Source organism: Cydia pomonella, chromosome 1, assembly GCF_033807575.1.
Source record: "Cydia pomonella isolate Wapato2018A chromosome 1, ilCydPomo1, whole genome shotgun sequence".
Classification (NCBI taxonomy): Eukaryota; Metazoa; Arthropoda; class Insecta; order Lepidoptera; family Tortricidae; genus Cydia; species Cydia pomonella.
In genome coordinates, this window is record NC_084703.1 from 26,140,642 (window position 1) to 26,154,929 (window position 14,288).

Below are 14,288 nucleotides of genomic sequence, written 5' to 3' on the forward strand. Positions count from 1 at the left end.
ACTTCTTGCTAAAGTTAAAGTCCCGCTGTAAGACTAAACGACGACTACCTTCGGGTTTACTATTTTCTAGCCATGTACAGAGCTGCAGAGATAATTGACCCCACGTACAGAAACTTTTTTTGCAGTGGTTCAGTTATCTTTGCAGCTTACTGTACTTATCATCTTGCATTGTTAATTTTTTCCAGGCACTCTAATAGATTATTATAATAATGCTTACCCTACACACCTGCTTAATTTAAGATTGAAATCCATACGTCCGATGCCGCTAGTAGCCTAAATGCAATTTATATATTTAGCATAATACGAACATTATTATTTTAAGGGTTTAAACCAAAATGTTTTCAATTCCTTATTCGTATTAAAAAAAACATTTATTTCAGAATACATTAGGTTCCATTGCCTAAGCTCCGTAGCGATCGAAACGCAACTATCACTGTGGCACTACTTATGGAAGAATAATAAACTAGTAAGAGTTTGTAAATATTCAAGTAGTATTTCCAGTTACGCGTAGTTCTTTGTTTAGGGACAGACCATTTGATCGTGGGTAAGACAGACATTTGTATGCTAACTGAGGAGTTTCAGACGATGTACTGCTTGTTTCGTAGTGGCATTCGAATAATACAATAGTTCGCCATTTATCTGTTCGGCTTCGAGAATTGGATAACGACGTGAAAAGGTTCCCATTGCCTTTTTGTATTCATTTTAATAGCATCATAAATACTATCGTATACCTCACCTCAGAAAATTCAAAAAAATGTTTATAAACACACTAAGCCTCCTGAGTACCTCTGTACCTATAATTAACAATCTATGTACTTCTTCCTAAAACGTACACCCCAAAAAAGCAAGGGCAGCATCTGCTTGGTGTACCCCTTACGCTTCATTAAAGTGCCGAACGAGCTTCTACGTGTTGGCTTTCGCTCCGCGCATGCCTCCCTCCCGAATGTCCGGAACACAATAGTCCCGTGAACGAGAATAGTACCTACATTGTGCCACTAGGGGGGTAAGTGAAATTTTGCAAACAAGGTCTTTGGATGCACGACAGCCGCAGGCTGGATGGAGTAAAGACTTGTGTTTGCAATATTCTTACACCCGGTGTAACACACAATGGTTTTCATCACACTTGTGAATAAAAAACTAAATTTTAAGTGAAATAATTCTTAAATACGGTGACATTTCGAACATTCGTCCGCCATATTGTCATTCTTTGACAGGTTAGGCATCAAAGGCTTTTCTGGCATAAAAAAATCTATAAAAATATTTTAAACGGCTATTAAATTAATCAAATTATAGTATTTTATGCAACCGTTGTATAAGAAGGGTCAAAACAGGCGAGTGGCGTAAGTTACAATGTGAACCGGAGCGGAAAGCGTAGGCGAACATTGTAAAGGAATACGCCATACTTATACAACGTGACGTAAAATACTCTTTCAACACAATTGCTCAAAACGACGTTTTAATTCCACCGATTTTTGGCTCATAATCCTAGACATTAAAAATTAAAGTTAATTGTTGACATGAGTGAAATAGTGATGAAGAAGGATTACATTTTTTCAGGTTGTATTATTTGATGGCTGACTGACGTGAAATTTTTGTATTACACGAGATCAAAGTTATTTACATCTCGTGCGATTTTGAGTCCCTTACTACGCTCAAGATTCTACATTAGACTACAAAACAAGCACTCGAAGAAATATCAAACTTTGCTCTCTTGTTTACAAATAACTATTGTCCTTCAGTCGCGGGCAAAAGCTAACCAAAAATGTGACCAACTTGGAACTGTAAAGTTTCAAAGAAATAAAAATCCAATTTGTTTCAGAAATAACGGAGTTCTGACGTAACTAATCGTCCAAAAAAAATTGCGGTCGAAGACCGAATTGATAATCTCTTGCTTTTTTGAAGTCGGTTTAAAATAGGCGACACTTGAACATTTCCGAATCAACACTAATACAAAACTCAAACAAGCAAATAGATAAGTACAGTGGGCTCTAAAGAATGTTATTTTGACCTGATATTCGCTCTTATCGCCAGTGCCTTACGTTCCCTATCTGCGTCGTCATGCAAATTTTCATTGACAAAGTGATACTTAACACACACAACGGCGCGGCGGTACAAATGATGTACATTTCGTCCCAGTTATGGTTTTTAAGTCTGGGACCCAGGCTTAAAAACCATAACTTAGTTCACTTTTAAGAGCGTTATATCTGAGGCATTGTTTACATGCATATTTTCCACATACCCTTAAGAGGGAAAAGGTAATAGCTTTTTGGATCTAACGAAGTAACAGTAATTTTTCTATGAAATTTCATTTGGGGGGAAAACGATTTCCACTTAGTAAATGTTAACAAATAACTTCGTTTTTTTATTTTTTATTTTATATGAGTTTTGTAAATTTTGAATAAAAGGATAATCTATAAGCCTAGTTTTTCATTGTGTCAATAACATACTAAAAATCATGGAGAATGGAAAATATTTAGAAGTGGAAAAACGTTTTCTCTTTTGTATAGACAATCACGTGGTATCATACCCTCTTAACAATATTTCAAGTCCTCATGGCGAGGGACTTAATAGCACCATATAATGCCTGGTTGTAATTAAGAATACTTTTCAATTTATTGACATTTTAAAGCCAAACTAAGTCCTGATAACTGGTTGTTGTGTGTTGGACTATTTACATAATAATTGTGAACACTTTTTTACTTTTTGCTAAGTAATAATTGAACGGAACAATTGCCTGTATTGAAAATAGAGAAAATCGATGATAAACTAAATGGCAATAATGTACAATTATGATAAAACACAATAGGTAATCACAGACAAAGCTTTAGAACAAAAAGAGAAACAAGGAAAAAGTAAACGAAACTACGAATTATATAATTAAGGTTCACTTGGCCATCAGAAGTAAATCCTTTTGGGTCGGACGAGAGATCGCCGGAACAATTTGCGAGATGGTCCCTGGGGCGTCGTTTTGTACTTTTATAGGCACGATTTAAGTGCGAATAGAATGGGGCAACAGATGTTTTAAGTTAGATCCTTCGTCTATCTAATCCCGCACGATGGCTTCTCATCTTTAAATTATTTTCGATCATCTGCGGAGATTTAGAGATTATAATAAAATAAGGGTGACAGCTGGTAACTACAGTTACCAAAAGCAAGTGAGTGGTTATGGACTGTGATGTAATAAATTCCAATCTGTTTTTGCGATGTTACACTGGCCCGCCCGTAACAATTGTAGGCAAAACAAGGCCTATTGTTAAATATAAAGATAAGATACGGGAATTCACTTTGTATGTCGTAAAGGGCGGGAGGACGTCTTTAATCGGTCGCGAATGGTTAGAGGAACTGGGTATTGTGGACCGCGACAGTTTTCAGTGTAATAATACTAATAATATAGTCACGGGAGGGAAATTTGATTAGCATTCGTTCAGTTCCAGATATGCGCAGGTTTTTGAAGACGGGCAGGGGTGGTATACGGGCGAGCCGGTGAGCTTTCGGCTGCGAGACGGCGCGACGCCCGTATTCATGCGCGCGCGCCCCCTAGCGTTCGCCTTCCGATTGCAGTTGACCGCGCGCTGGTGAGTGACGGTATCATAACCCCGGTCGACTGGGCTACGCCAATTGTATCAGTAGTCAAGTCGGACTGCTCGATTCGTATCTGTGCTAATTATAAGCTAACGCTCAACAAATGGCTAGAAATCGACAGGTACCCTCTGCCTAGGATCGACGATTTGTGGGTTGGTATCAAAACCACTGGTTTTCAAAATTACCGGTTCTGCATGAGGACGGGATTGCAAAACGATCACAATTGCAGAAAGCCTATATTTCAAAATAACATGGTAGTAAAACGACTACCTTGCAAAAGGTTTTCGTCTCCAAATGGCTTAGTATCAAAACTACTACCTCCTGGATTACTAAATTACGGTCTGAAAAGAAAAAAAAGAAAAGTATACGTTTTTCGCAGAGTCCGTTACATATTTAGGGTTTGTTATTTCAAGAGTAGGAGTATCGGCATGTTCAAGTAAAGTAGAAGTCATTGATAAAATGTCTAGACAACAGAGTATGAGTTACTAAAAAAAGATGTCAAGTTTATATGGAGTAAGGATTGTCAGGCCGCTTTCGAGAAAAAAAAAGCTACAGTCGAGTGAGGTGCTGGCGCACTACTCGAGCGAGCTCCCGCTGGTGCTGACGACGGACGCGAGCAGCACGGACGTAGCCGTCGTGATCGCGCACCGTACGCCTGCCGGCGAGCGGCCTATCGCCTATGCGAGTCGAGTGCTCAGGTCCGCCGAGAGACACTACTCGCAGATCGAAAAAGAGGGACTTGCGATTATATATGGCATTCGAAAGTTTCACCAGTACTTATATGGAAGGAAATTTCTTTTAAAGACAGATCACAAACCGCTGGTAACAATTTTTGGAGACAAAGCCGGTATACCTACTGTGGCTGCGAGTCGATTACACGTACAAAGTAGTGCCATCTATACATTTATTAACGAACTTTTTAAACGGATCGATAGCTAACGCACACATACAAAGTATCGCCATCTGGCGGGATCAATGCACAACTACCAAGTGGCGCAGGGGCGGGGGCGATGGCCGGGGCGGGGGCGGAGCGGCGTGGCTCCCCTCCCCCTCTCCTCCCCCATTAATGCATATCGCATGATTTAATGGTCGGCAACGCGCATGTAACAACTTTGAAGTTGCAGGCGTCCAAAGTCTACGGTGACTGCTTACCAGCAAGCAGACCGTATGCTTGTTTGCCACCGACGTGGTATTAAAAAAGAAAAAATAAGCCCATATATATGCAAATTTTAAATCAAACTTATCTTCTCTTATCTCCATCGACCTCCATGCCCACGTATGTTCTGCAATTTGCACGTGTCTGTTGGCGCCACGCTGGCGGCTGACGCACCACGTCGGGAAATAAGGCGACCGACGCGGGAGATAAATACCTAAACTGAGCCAGAAACGGCAATACTATGCTACTGCCGTTATAAAATTATCGTTTAACTGCTTAAAATAATAAATAAAGAGTACAAAAATTGCGCGCGAAATGCTAATGAGCGCAACGCAATACGAAACGTCACATGAGGTCACAGTTCAGACAGATTTGTTGTTTTGTTCTAGGTCGCACCGAATATGAAAGAAATCTGGTATAAAAATGTATTTTAGTCGCGATTTATGATTTAAAAATGGTTATATCTCAAAGATCGGTTATTGCGGACTAATGCTAAATAAACTCTTGGTTGAGTTTCAATACTGTTATTATTTAAATTTGCACGTATTTACATACAACATCGATCAAAAGTTTTATCGCCAGGTACACACTACAGTTTGGAGTTAGTAAAACGAAATTACGGATGTTTTTGCATTATTATTGTAGATTTGTCGGTACATTTATTATTGTAGTCTATCACCAGTAAAATTTATTCATAATAATTACAATTCCGAAACAATACATCCAAGTGTTTTCCTTTCCTCCCAGTCTTCGTTTTACCCAGGCTTTTTTTGTCTTTTTTTACTCCAGAGCTAATCAGCTACACAAATTGTCATTATAAAAGATCATTTAAATAAAAACATTGTACTGAAACACACCCAACTCATTAGTAGAAAACGCAAGAAGTTCAATTTTTCTGTGGGAAGTTGTTATGTTATTGTTACATAACTTAGGAATTAAAGGAATTAAATATACATAGTGTAATAAAATTAAAATTGTTATTGTAAATAGCAAATTGTCCCTCACGGGCGCAAACTAACAAATTAACATAGAATAAATTAATGCATGTATGTATCTCATTAAATGAAATGTATATTTCTTTTCAGGTCATTAAAAATCTTTAATCACAAGTCAACTCTTGCCTACAATTTTTAAAGTTTGTGTGTGCCAGAGTATCATATTGATTTCGACATTTAGTTCTCCTAGAACGCATTATTAAGCGTGTATGGGGGCATATTTATGAATTTGAGCGCTTGAAGTTTATCATAAATCTAAAATTGGTGAATTAAATTGTGTATGTGTGGACGCTAATAGATGAGATTGACGCCAATTTATTTTCTGATCAAATTGGTCAATTTGATGGTCCCGTCTGGACGGGTCCGGCAAAAACCGGCAAATTGTTTGATATACAATTTAAACACACACACACACACACAACGCTCTTGGCTTCCGATGAGGAAGAGATGAGCCGACTGTTCCGGCGAATAGAAACCGAAAGCATGAAATTAGGTCTAAAACCAAGCTAATGTCCTCCACGAAGCTTAGAACTACAACAACTTAAGAGCCCGGTATCGATTTGAAAACTCGCGAAGATACGACTTTAACACAGTTACCGAACGCCGGTCCCTAATGCAGGTGCGCGCGAAACAACGTAACCGCTGTATCAGTATTGATACTTTCGCAACTTAAAATATATATAATAATATTAATAATACTATTTAGATAATGATACAGAGTCGGGGCTCTGGCTCCATGCATTGCCATCCCCCAACATAGGCACCCTCCTAGAGAGAACGACCCTCGCACTCGCTACCAGTCTGCGACTGGGGGTTGAACCCAATGAGCCCCACCGCTGCCGCTGTGGCTCCAATGTTGATGAGCTGGGCCACCACGGACTGTCCTGCCAAAGAAGCGCGGGCGGTATCTGGCGCCACGCCTCCCTGAATGATGTCATCCGGAGGGCACTTGCCTCCGTTAGCGTGCCGGCCATCCTAGAGCCGAACGGTATCGCACGCGACGACGGCAAGCGGCCCGACGGGATGACACTCATTCCGTGGAAGCTTGGGAGGACGCTTGTGCGGGACGCCACCTGCGTTGATACGATCGTGCCGTCTCACCTACAGGCGACCTCCGTCAGGGTGGGAGCTGCGGCTACAACCGCAGAACAGAACAAACGGCGCAAATATGCTGTCCTCGGTGAGGGCTACATATTTGCGCCGTTTGGCGTAGTAACTCTGGGACCGTGGGGGCCTAGCGAAAAAATAATTTTCAAGAAAATTTCCCAGCGCCTAACAGACACCTCAGGTGACCGGAATGCTGGCAGCTACCTCGGCCAAGCATGGCCATCCAAAAAGGTAACGCTGCCAGCTTTCTGGGTACCATAATTCATTAAAGTTACCTGGGGTGCATTTTTTATTTATAAGTTTATAAGTTCTGTTATATTTTGGTTTTAATTTTAATGATTAGTTTATTTATTTTGTTCGTTTTTTAAGTTATATACTATGTTTCTTGATTATCAATAAACTCATATGAAAAACTTTTATATTTTTCGTCACTTAAAGTATTTTTATTAAAAACAGGTTTTATTATCGCCCTAAAAATAGTTGGAAAGGAATTTCAGCGAAATAATCAGGAAATGACGAACAATAATTGAGTTTCTTTTTTCTTTATTATTTAGATTCAAGTATAAGAGATAAAAAGTAACACTTATCTGGTAATAAATTATATTTGCATCACGAAAAAACGCATAAATGAAAATGTAACTTGCGGCATCCCTGACGTGGAATGAGCCAATGATGTTATTTAGGTTGCCTGCGTAAGTAGGTACAACTTCCGATTCCACCCAACTTTACTCTCATTCGACTTTTCTCCCGAAACGAAATACTAACCTGAGTTTTTTTACCACCTCTTTCTATCTATAAGCATTTTTTCTTCTTCAAAAATTCAAAAAAATATTCTGCAAATAGGTCTCAAGGGCTCTTTTACAATAGTCAATACAACATGTATATTAACATCATACAGTGACATGAGGAATACATAAAAGCACTTATAAATACGACAGCCAATACCTGGGTAAACATTACATTATAATAATCTTCCTTCCTTAAACTCATTACGAAAAATCTAAAAGTTAGCTCTGATGTGTAAGGTCCTGTTTCAAAATGTCCAAGTAAAGTCCCGACTAAGCTACTTGCCACTTATCTGACAAATAAAGCCATCGTTGGCGTTTCACAATCTTCAGATAAGCTTAACTGGTAGATATAAAGTGCTAACTTTTGAAGGAAGTTTTATCAATACCGTACTTAGCTAGCGTAGTTATTCAATACTGTACTTGGACATTGTGAAACAGGCCCTAAGCCTAATTATCAACATTATTATTTTATATTTGTTTAGAATATAACCAGAAATGTATAATTAATTATATTAGGTAGAACGATTTTAATAATATCTAATATTCGCGAGTCGACGTGACAGGCCTTTGTTAAGACAGATGAATATTTTCCTCTTTGTGTAAAATATTGAGTCAGTTATTTGAAACACCAGTAATGAAATTTTATAAAGTAAATTAAAAATAATGATTGTTCAACCGCAGATTTAAATATTTGAGCATAAACTAATAAAAAAAGAAAGAGAACATATCTCGTCATAAAATCCATCGGATGTTTTTAACATAACGGTAATAAATAGCGCATCCTCCTTCTAATAAGCTGACTAAAAGAGATACGATACGATAGACACGGTCGGATTTGATGATTTTCTATTTTTACGTGAGGCATGTTTAGTGTAGGGTTTCGTAGTTACCATTCTGTCAAAATAGGAGCTATTAGTAAGTATCATTTACATTACAAGCATAAGGAAGTACCTTTGCAGCGCTTTGTACGTCTTTTTACTAAGAAGAGAAGATTTTTTGCATTGACTCAAAAACGACTGGACATGTTCAATATAGTTTTTATTGAAAGTATTTATTAAGCTCTTGTTTCTTTTTTTAAACACATGGTTCAAAAGTTAGAGGGGGAGGGGGGGACATTTTTTTTCTTTCAGAGAGATTTATTTCCGTAAATATTAACTTTATACCAAATGGTTTTTGGACGCACGTATTCATTTTGAAAGACCTATCCACATCATGGGGCAAAAGAGATTTTTGTTTCTACGTTTTTTTTACCGTTCTGTCGCCATCCATGAGTAGGGAGGATATGCCGATTCCAGCTCACTTTAGGTATTTATCTCCCCCCCCCCACCCCCCCCCCTCACCCCCCCTCACCCCCCCACACCCCCCCCACCCCCCCCCCCTCACCCCCCCACGTGGCGAAGGTCGGATTCGAACCAGCGTCTTTAGCTAACCGGGGCGTCTTTAGCCAGTTAACGTCATGAACCCCTAGGCCACCCCGTCACGGTGAAACTGGTCCTAATTTCTCGACTATATATGCAATCGTAGTGAGACTAGGCGTTATGTGAAATTCGCATGTATCGATGCCAATTTCCTATAGCTCGTTGAGCAATAATGTAAATGACTACATTTGACCTCGCTCGACAAAGATGGTTCAGTTTGCACCGAAAGTTGAGGTAAGTACATATATTTATATTTTAATTATTACAAAATAATGTAGTTTCGTTTCCTGTACGATAACTTAACAAACAAATCTTTTCCTCTTTTCATATAGTTCATGAGAACCGTTTCACACGTTTCTTTACCACATGCGCCCCGCCCCCCCGTCTACACCCCACCCCTCCACTGAATTTTTCTGCTATAAAAGAGCATGTTGAACCATATTCCCACTACAGTGTCACAACGAATATTGCGTTGAAATCATGGATCCGCAAGCTTCATCACATACCAAATGTAAGTATAGTTGTATTATACTCAGATTAACATTTGAGTATTTCACCTCTGTTCTGTCTGTGTAGTTTAAATAATCTATCACTTTCGACCTATCCCTTATGTTCTCAATTAGGAACACTTGCTGACTTTTAATATAAATAATAACAATATTTTTATTATATTTTCCCCAGCCGACAACAATACCATCACCACTTGGTGCTGCCAGTGTTGGTTGTCCACCACCACAAGCGGCGGCGGCGGCTGTGACGGTGGCTGTAGCAGCTCCACTTCGCAATCGTCACCCGGACCACAACCGATGGCAACAGCAAAGGCACTGTTAAAACAAGACGATGGGGACAAGGGAAAAACAAACTGCCTAGAGAGCGCTTCTGAGAGCGATACGAGCGATGAAATGAAATCTTTTTATCAAGGATGTAAAAGCAAGTGGATAAAAGCGTTCCAAAACAATACTCTGATTAATAGATGGCGCCTCCCCATGCCATTTCACACATTTAGAGCGGAAGTAGCGAGATTGTTAAAACGATTGTATATCGAAGGTCACCATGACGATTGTCATATTTACCCGTTAATTGTAATGTGGGACGATTTAAACGATGACGTAGAAGAGATAGTGGGAGATGCTCAAATCAACTATCAAGACTGGATTGCGTTATTAGGTGGCGTTACAGCGGAACTATTTTCACGCGTGATGTTCAATACTAAATCTTTTAATTATTTAATCAATGTAATATTTTGTGTGCTAGGTCCAAACATAATAGCTGCCGGTGATTATGAATGTGAACCTAAATGTAAGAATGCTCGTACATATTAAGGTGATGATGCATTTATTCCTTGTCATTGTTTAATTTTAAATTGTTAGCTCGCTGCGAATGTAAATGTTTTAATGTACACGTATTAATAATAAATTCATATTACTGAATATAGGAATGTTTTATTGAGTGAAACCTCATTGATTTGGAGTAAATGAATATTTATTGAGTAAAATAGTTACACAATGTTATCTTTTTCTATCCAACTTTTTTCATTTAAGCCAAGCCATTTTACATACACTTTATTTCCACGACGCTTTAAAACTTTTTCCACTAGATAAATGTCATTGTGTTTAGTTTTCTGCAACTCTTGTTCATAAAAACATCCAGAGATGGGTTGGTGATTAGCGTCTTGAAGTAAATAGGTCACTGGATTAGTAGTTTGCACTTTAGTTATTGTAAATATTTCCGTAGTCCAATTGCCGGTGTAGCCTTTGGCGAAAGTGGATTTATATTTACTAATTCTCACATGTTGACCGACCTTGAACTTGGCACGTGGTTTGACTTTAATGTGATTGTAGACTTTATGTAACAACTGTTTAGAGTTGTTTTTATTCACACTCGCCGGTGCCATACCGATAGTACGATGCAGTTTGTTATTGTAATATTGTTCCACTTCACTTGTCAGCTGTATCCATTTGTAGGAACCATTCATGCTAAATTGTTTCCAAATCCAATGTTTTAAGGTTCTAATTAGCCTTTCCACTATGGAAGCTTTCATGACACTATAGGTAGAGTAGTGATTGATATGATGATGTTTCATGAGCGATTTAAATTTGACATTGAAAAACTCTTTTCCATCATCTGATTGAATATTCTTGGGCTTTCTCCCGTTTTCACTCAAAATTCTGCTCATTGCCTTTGTAACATCTTCAGCGCTCTTAGACTTTAGCGGTTGCATCCAAGCGTATTTGGAAAAGGTATCGATACACACTAGAATATACTTGTAGTTGTTATTATCCTTGGAGTACTTTTGCATATCAATTAGATCAATCTGCCATGTGTCATCGAGCCCCCTCTGAATGAATCGACGACGTGGAAATGTTTTTCTCGCATACCTGTGTATCTCGTTGACCACTTGAGCTTTACTCATTTTTCTTCAATCGCTTTCCTGGAGCTATTGCCGTTGCTGATGGTGTTTGGGCTGGTTGTGGTGCGTGTGTTTGTGTAGTAATTCTAGCTGATAATTGTTCAACCTTTACCCGTAAATCTTTTATATCTTTAATATTTGCCTTTAGCTTTGTGTTTAAAAATACTACTTGTTCATCCAATTCAGCCCTACAAATAGCATCAGTTTTAAGAAAAGATTTATGAATTCCTGCCACCCGTCTATTTTCAAAATTTACTAAATCTCGTTCCACTTTCAAGTCGTCACGGATTGTAGACTCGCTACCCAAGTATTGTCCAAACTTGTTAAGAGGCATTGTGAAAGTGAACGATGGGGGAGGCCTCATCGGTATTTATAACAAGGTAGCAAGGGGGGAGAGGCTTAGTTACAAAACATGTCTGTTTTATTAGATAACAGCTCAGAACAGGTTTAAAAACAGCTAACAGAAGAGGGTCTGTTTTCTTACTTTAAAATTATACCGCTCTCAGTCAGTTCCTCAACGATTGCATTGATCTCGTTCGAATGAGAGGTGTTGCCAGCATTATGTGATGCTATCAAAAGCTGTAAACGGCTCACCAGTTCGTTGGGATCATCCCAATAGATATAATCAGTTTTAGGATAAAAAGTTTTAGTTGTTAATACATCTCTTCTACCAGAGTTCAAACATCCACCTTCTTTATGTTTCTTTGATTCTTGTGGTTGTTTAATGTAACATTGATATTTTACACTTCTATCTCCACTCAATTGGCCGTTTGGCGAGAATCCTCTACGATGAGCGTTTGTAATGTCTAAAATATTATTGTAATCCTCTACATCTTTTCTCAAAACTATATTCTTGTTTGGTATTCTTTTAAAGATAAGTTCCAACAGTCCAGGAGTTAGGTTGAATCGTGAATCTTTAATATGTAACACGTCATCAATGATTTTAACCCGACTATTACCAATATGCATTTTATTATCCTTGAGATAAACACCAAATGGTATTTTTGATGTTTTTAAAAGATGTTTCATATATTTATTTTGTAGATCATCAATACTACTATTACCACTACCACCACCACCTTCATCAAATTCAAGAGCCGACTTCATATCTTCAGCATCGCTAAACTCTTCATCTCCCTCTGTTTTTCTTTCATCATCATCATCATCATTATCAGCATCATCATTAGAATCATCTTCATCATCATCATCATCAGCAGCATCATCAAACTGTTGTGTTTTTGTAAAAAGATTATTACTCCACTTAATCAGTTTACTATTGGGTTCTTCGGTTTTAATCAGATATTTCCTTTTACGTGAATGTTTTGACAATGGTGTGGAGGTCTTTATCAAAGGGAGCTGGGGGTTATTCATTACTGCTGGTTTAGCATTGTCATCATTATTATTATTACCTTTAGATTCTAAAGCTTTAGTCATTAAAACATTGAGCGGTTTTGTAATTGGTTCAAAGGTTTGAGCTAGCGAAGTGTCAAGCAAAGTTTTATCTGCTCGCAACGCTTTTACTTTTCTCTTTACACTCTCAATGGAATCTACGAGTTTCCGTTTCAACTTTTTATTACCAAACATATTTTATTTTATAGTGTATGTGCTGATGCTGCTTTTGCTGCTGCTGCTGCTTTTGGTACGGCCGATGCTAATATGTTGATAGGATATAAATTAAACGACGTTGTTCTTCAGTAGCTGACAACATAAAACTGATAATAAACCGGAGATGACACTAAATTTTATACAATAATGAAAACGTCAAATCCTTTACGATATCGACCCTTATTAATGTCTCTCTCCTTGTCGATTGTTAAAAAAGTATACTTTTTCTGCCAACACTCGCGACAAATTTCCTTAAACTTTTCCCAACCCATATCGGTGTTCACGTGATCGTCATAGGCATGTTTTAAATTCAACTCGTCCTGTTTGAATAGCAATATAAGATTGGCATTATCACGTACCAACTGTTTAGGTATCCTACTATATGTCTGGCATAAGTAGAAACAATCTAACCAACGATGACGTCCCATTGCAAAGTACTGACGAATGGCATCTTGATCTTCCAAAGCCACATCGTCAAATACAATGACGCTGTCCTCCGCAGCTTCCTCCGGTGGGACGACTTGACTCTTATCATTGTACGTGTGAAACGGTATGTCACCCGCTTGCTCTAAAACGTCACTCAGAAACTTGTATTTAGGTTGATTCAATGATTTCGAATAAAGATAAACATTATGAAACTTTACACCGTTCGGATGTAAGAGCAGAGACAACAGAACATTTGTCTTGCCACAGTTGGAAGGTCCACAGATGAGACATCTAATGTTATTCGCCAGCAACGAGCCATGTTTAAGGGAGCGATGAGTCATTGCTGGTTTCACATTATCATCTAGCACAACACTCCAATCTTTAATAGCCAGTGACGTGTTTTGTTTTTTAAGCTTCATTTCACTGTGATGTATCAAATCGTTAGGACATGTATTTTATACTCACACATACACACATACATGATCAAATTTCAAAGGTTTAAATATTATATAGATATATAGGCATACTTTATACTCACGTACACAGTCAAGTATAGATACTTGAGATGATAACACACATTGGCGGGGTTAGTGTTAAGCATAATCCCAAACGACCTAGACGACTGCGATCTCATAGTAGCGGTGGGGGTATTATAAATAATTTAATTAATAATCTACCATTCGAAGCGCACATACCCGGTTACAATTATTGCGGTCCCGGTACTAGATTGAAGGAGAGATTGGCTCGCAACGATCCCGGTGTGAATCCGCTTGACGAAGCTTGTAAATTACACGATATTGC

The 14,288-nt window shown here is 38.4% G+C and overlaps 2 protein-coding genes across 3 annotated transcripts in view; one reads left to right on the top strand and one right to left on the bottom strand.

Annotated features, from left to right (window-relative positions):
* Window positions 1-14,288, bottom strand: part of LOC133518824 (neuroligin-4, Y-linked-like) — a 75,346-nt gene that overhangs the window by 45,229 nt on the left and 15,829 nt on the right. The window lies entirely within an intron of this gene.
* On the top strand, window positions 9,026-10,478 carry LOC133518818 (uncharacterized). The gene is made up of 2 exons (XM_061852547.1): window positions 9,026-9,557; window positions 9,728-10,478. The coding sequence occupies exons 1-2, from the start codon at window positions 9,527-9,529 to the stop codon at window positions 10,366-10,368; spliced, it is 672 nt and encodes a 223-aa protein (XP_061708531.1). The 5' UTR covers window positions 9,026-9,526; the 3' UTR covers window positions 10,369-10,478.

Bases quoted from the DNA above. Each gene is read 5' to 3' on its own strand.
- LOC133518818 (XM_061852547.1), top strand. From the start codon at position 9,527: ATGGATCCGCAAGCTTCATCACATACCAAAT. The intron at 9,558-9,727 runs GTAAGTATAGTT...TATTTTCCCCAG, and splicing joins AGCTTCATCACATACCAAAT to CCGACAACAATACCATCACC.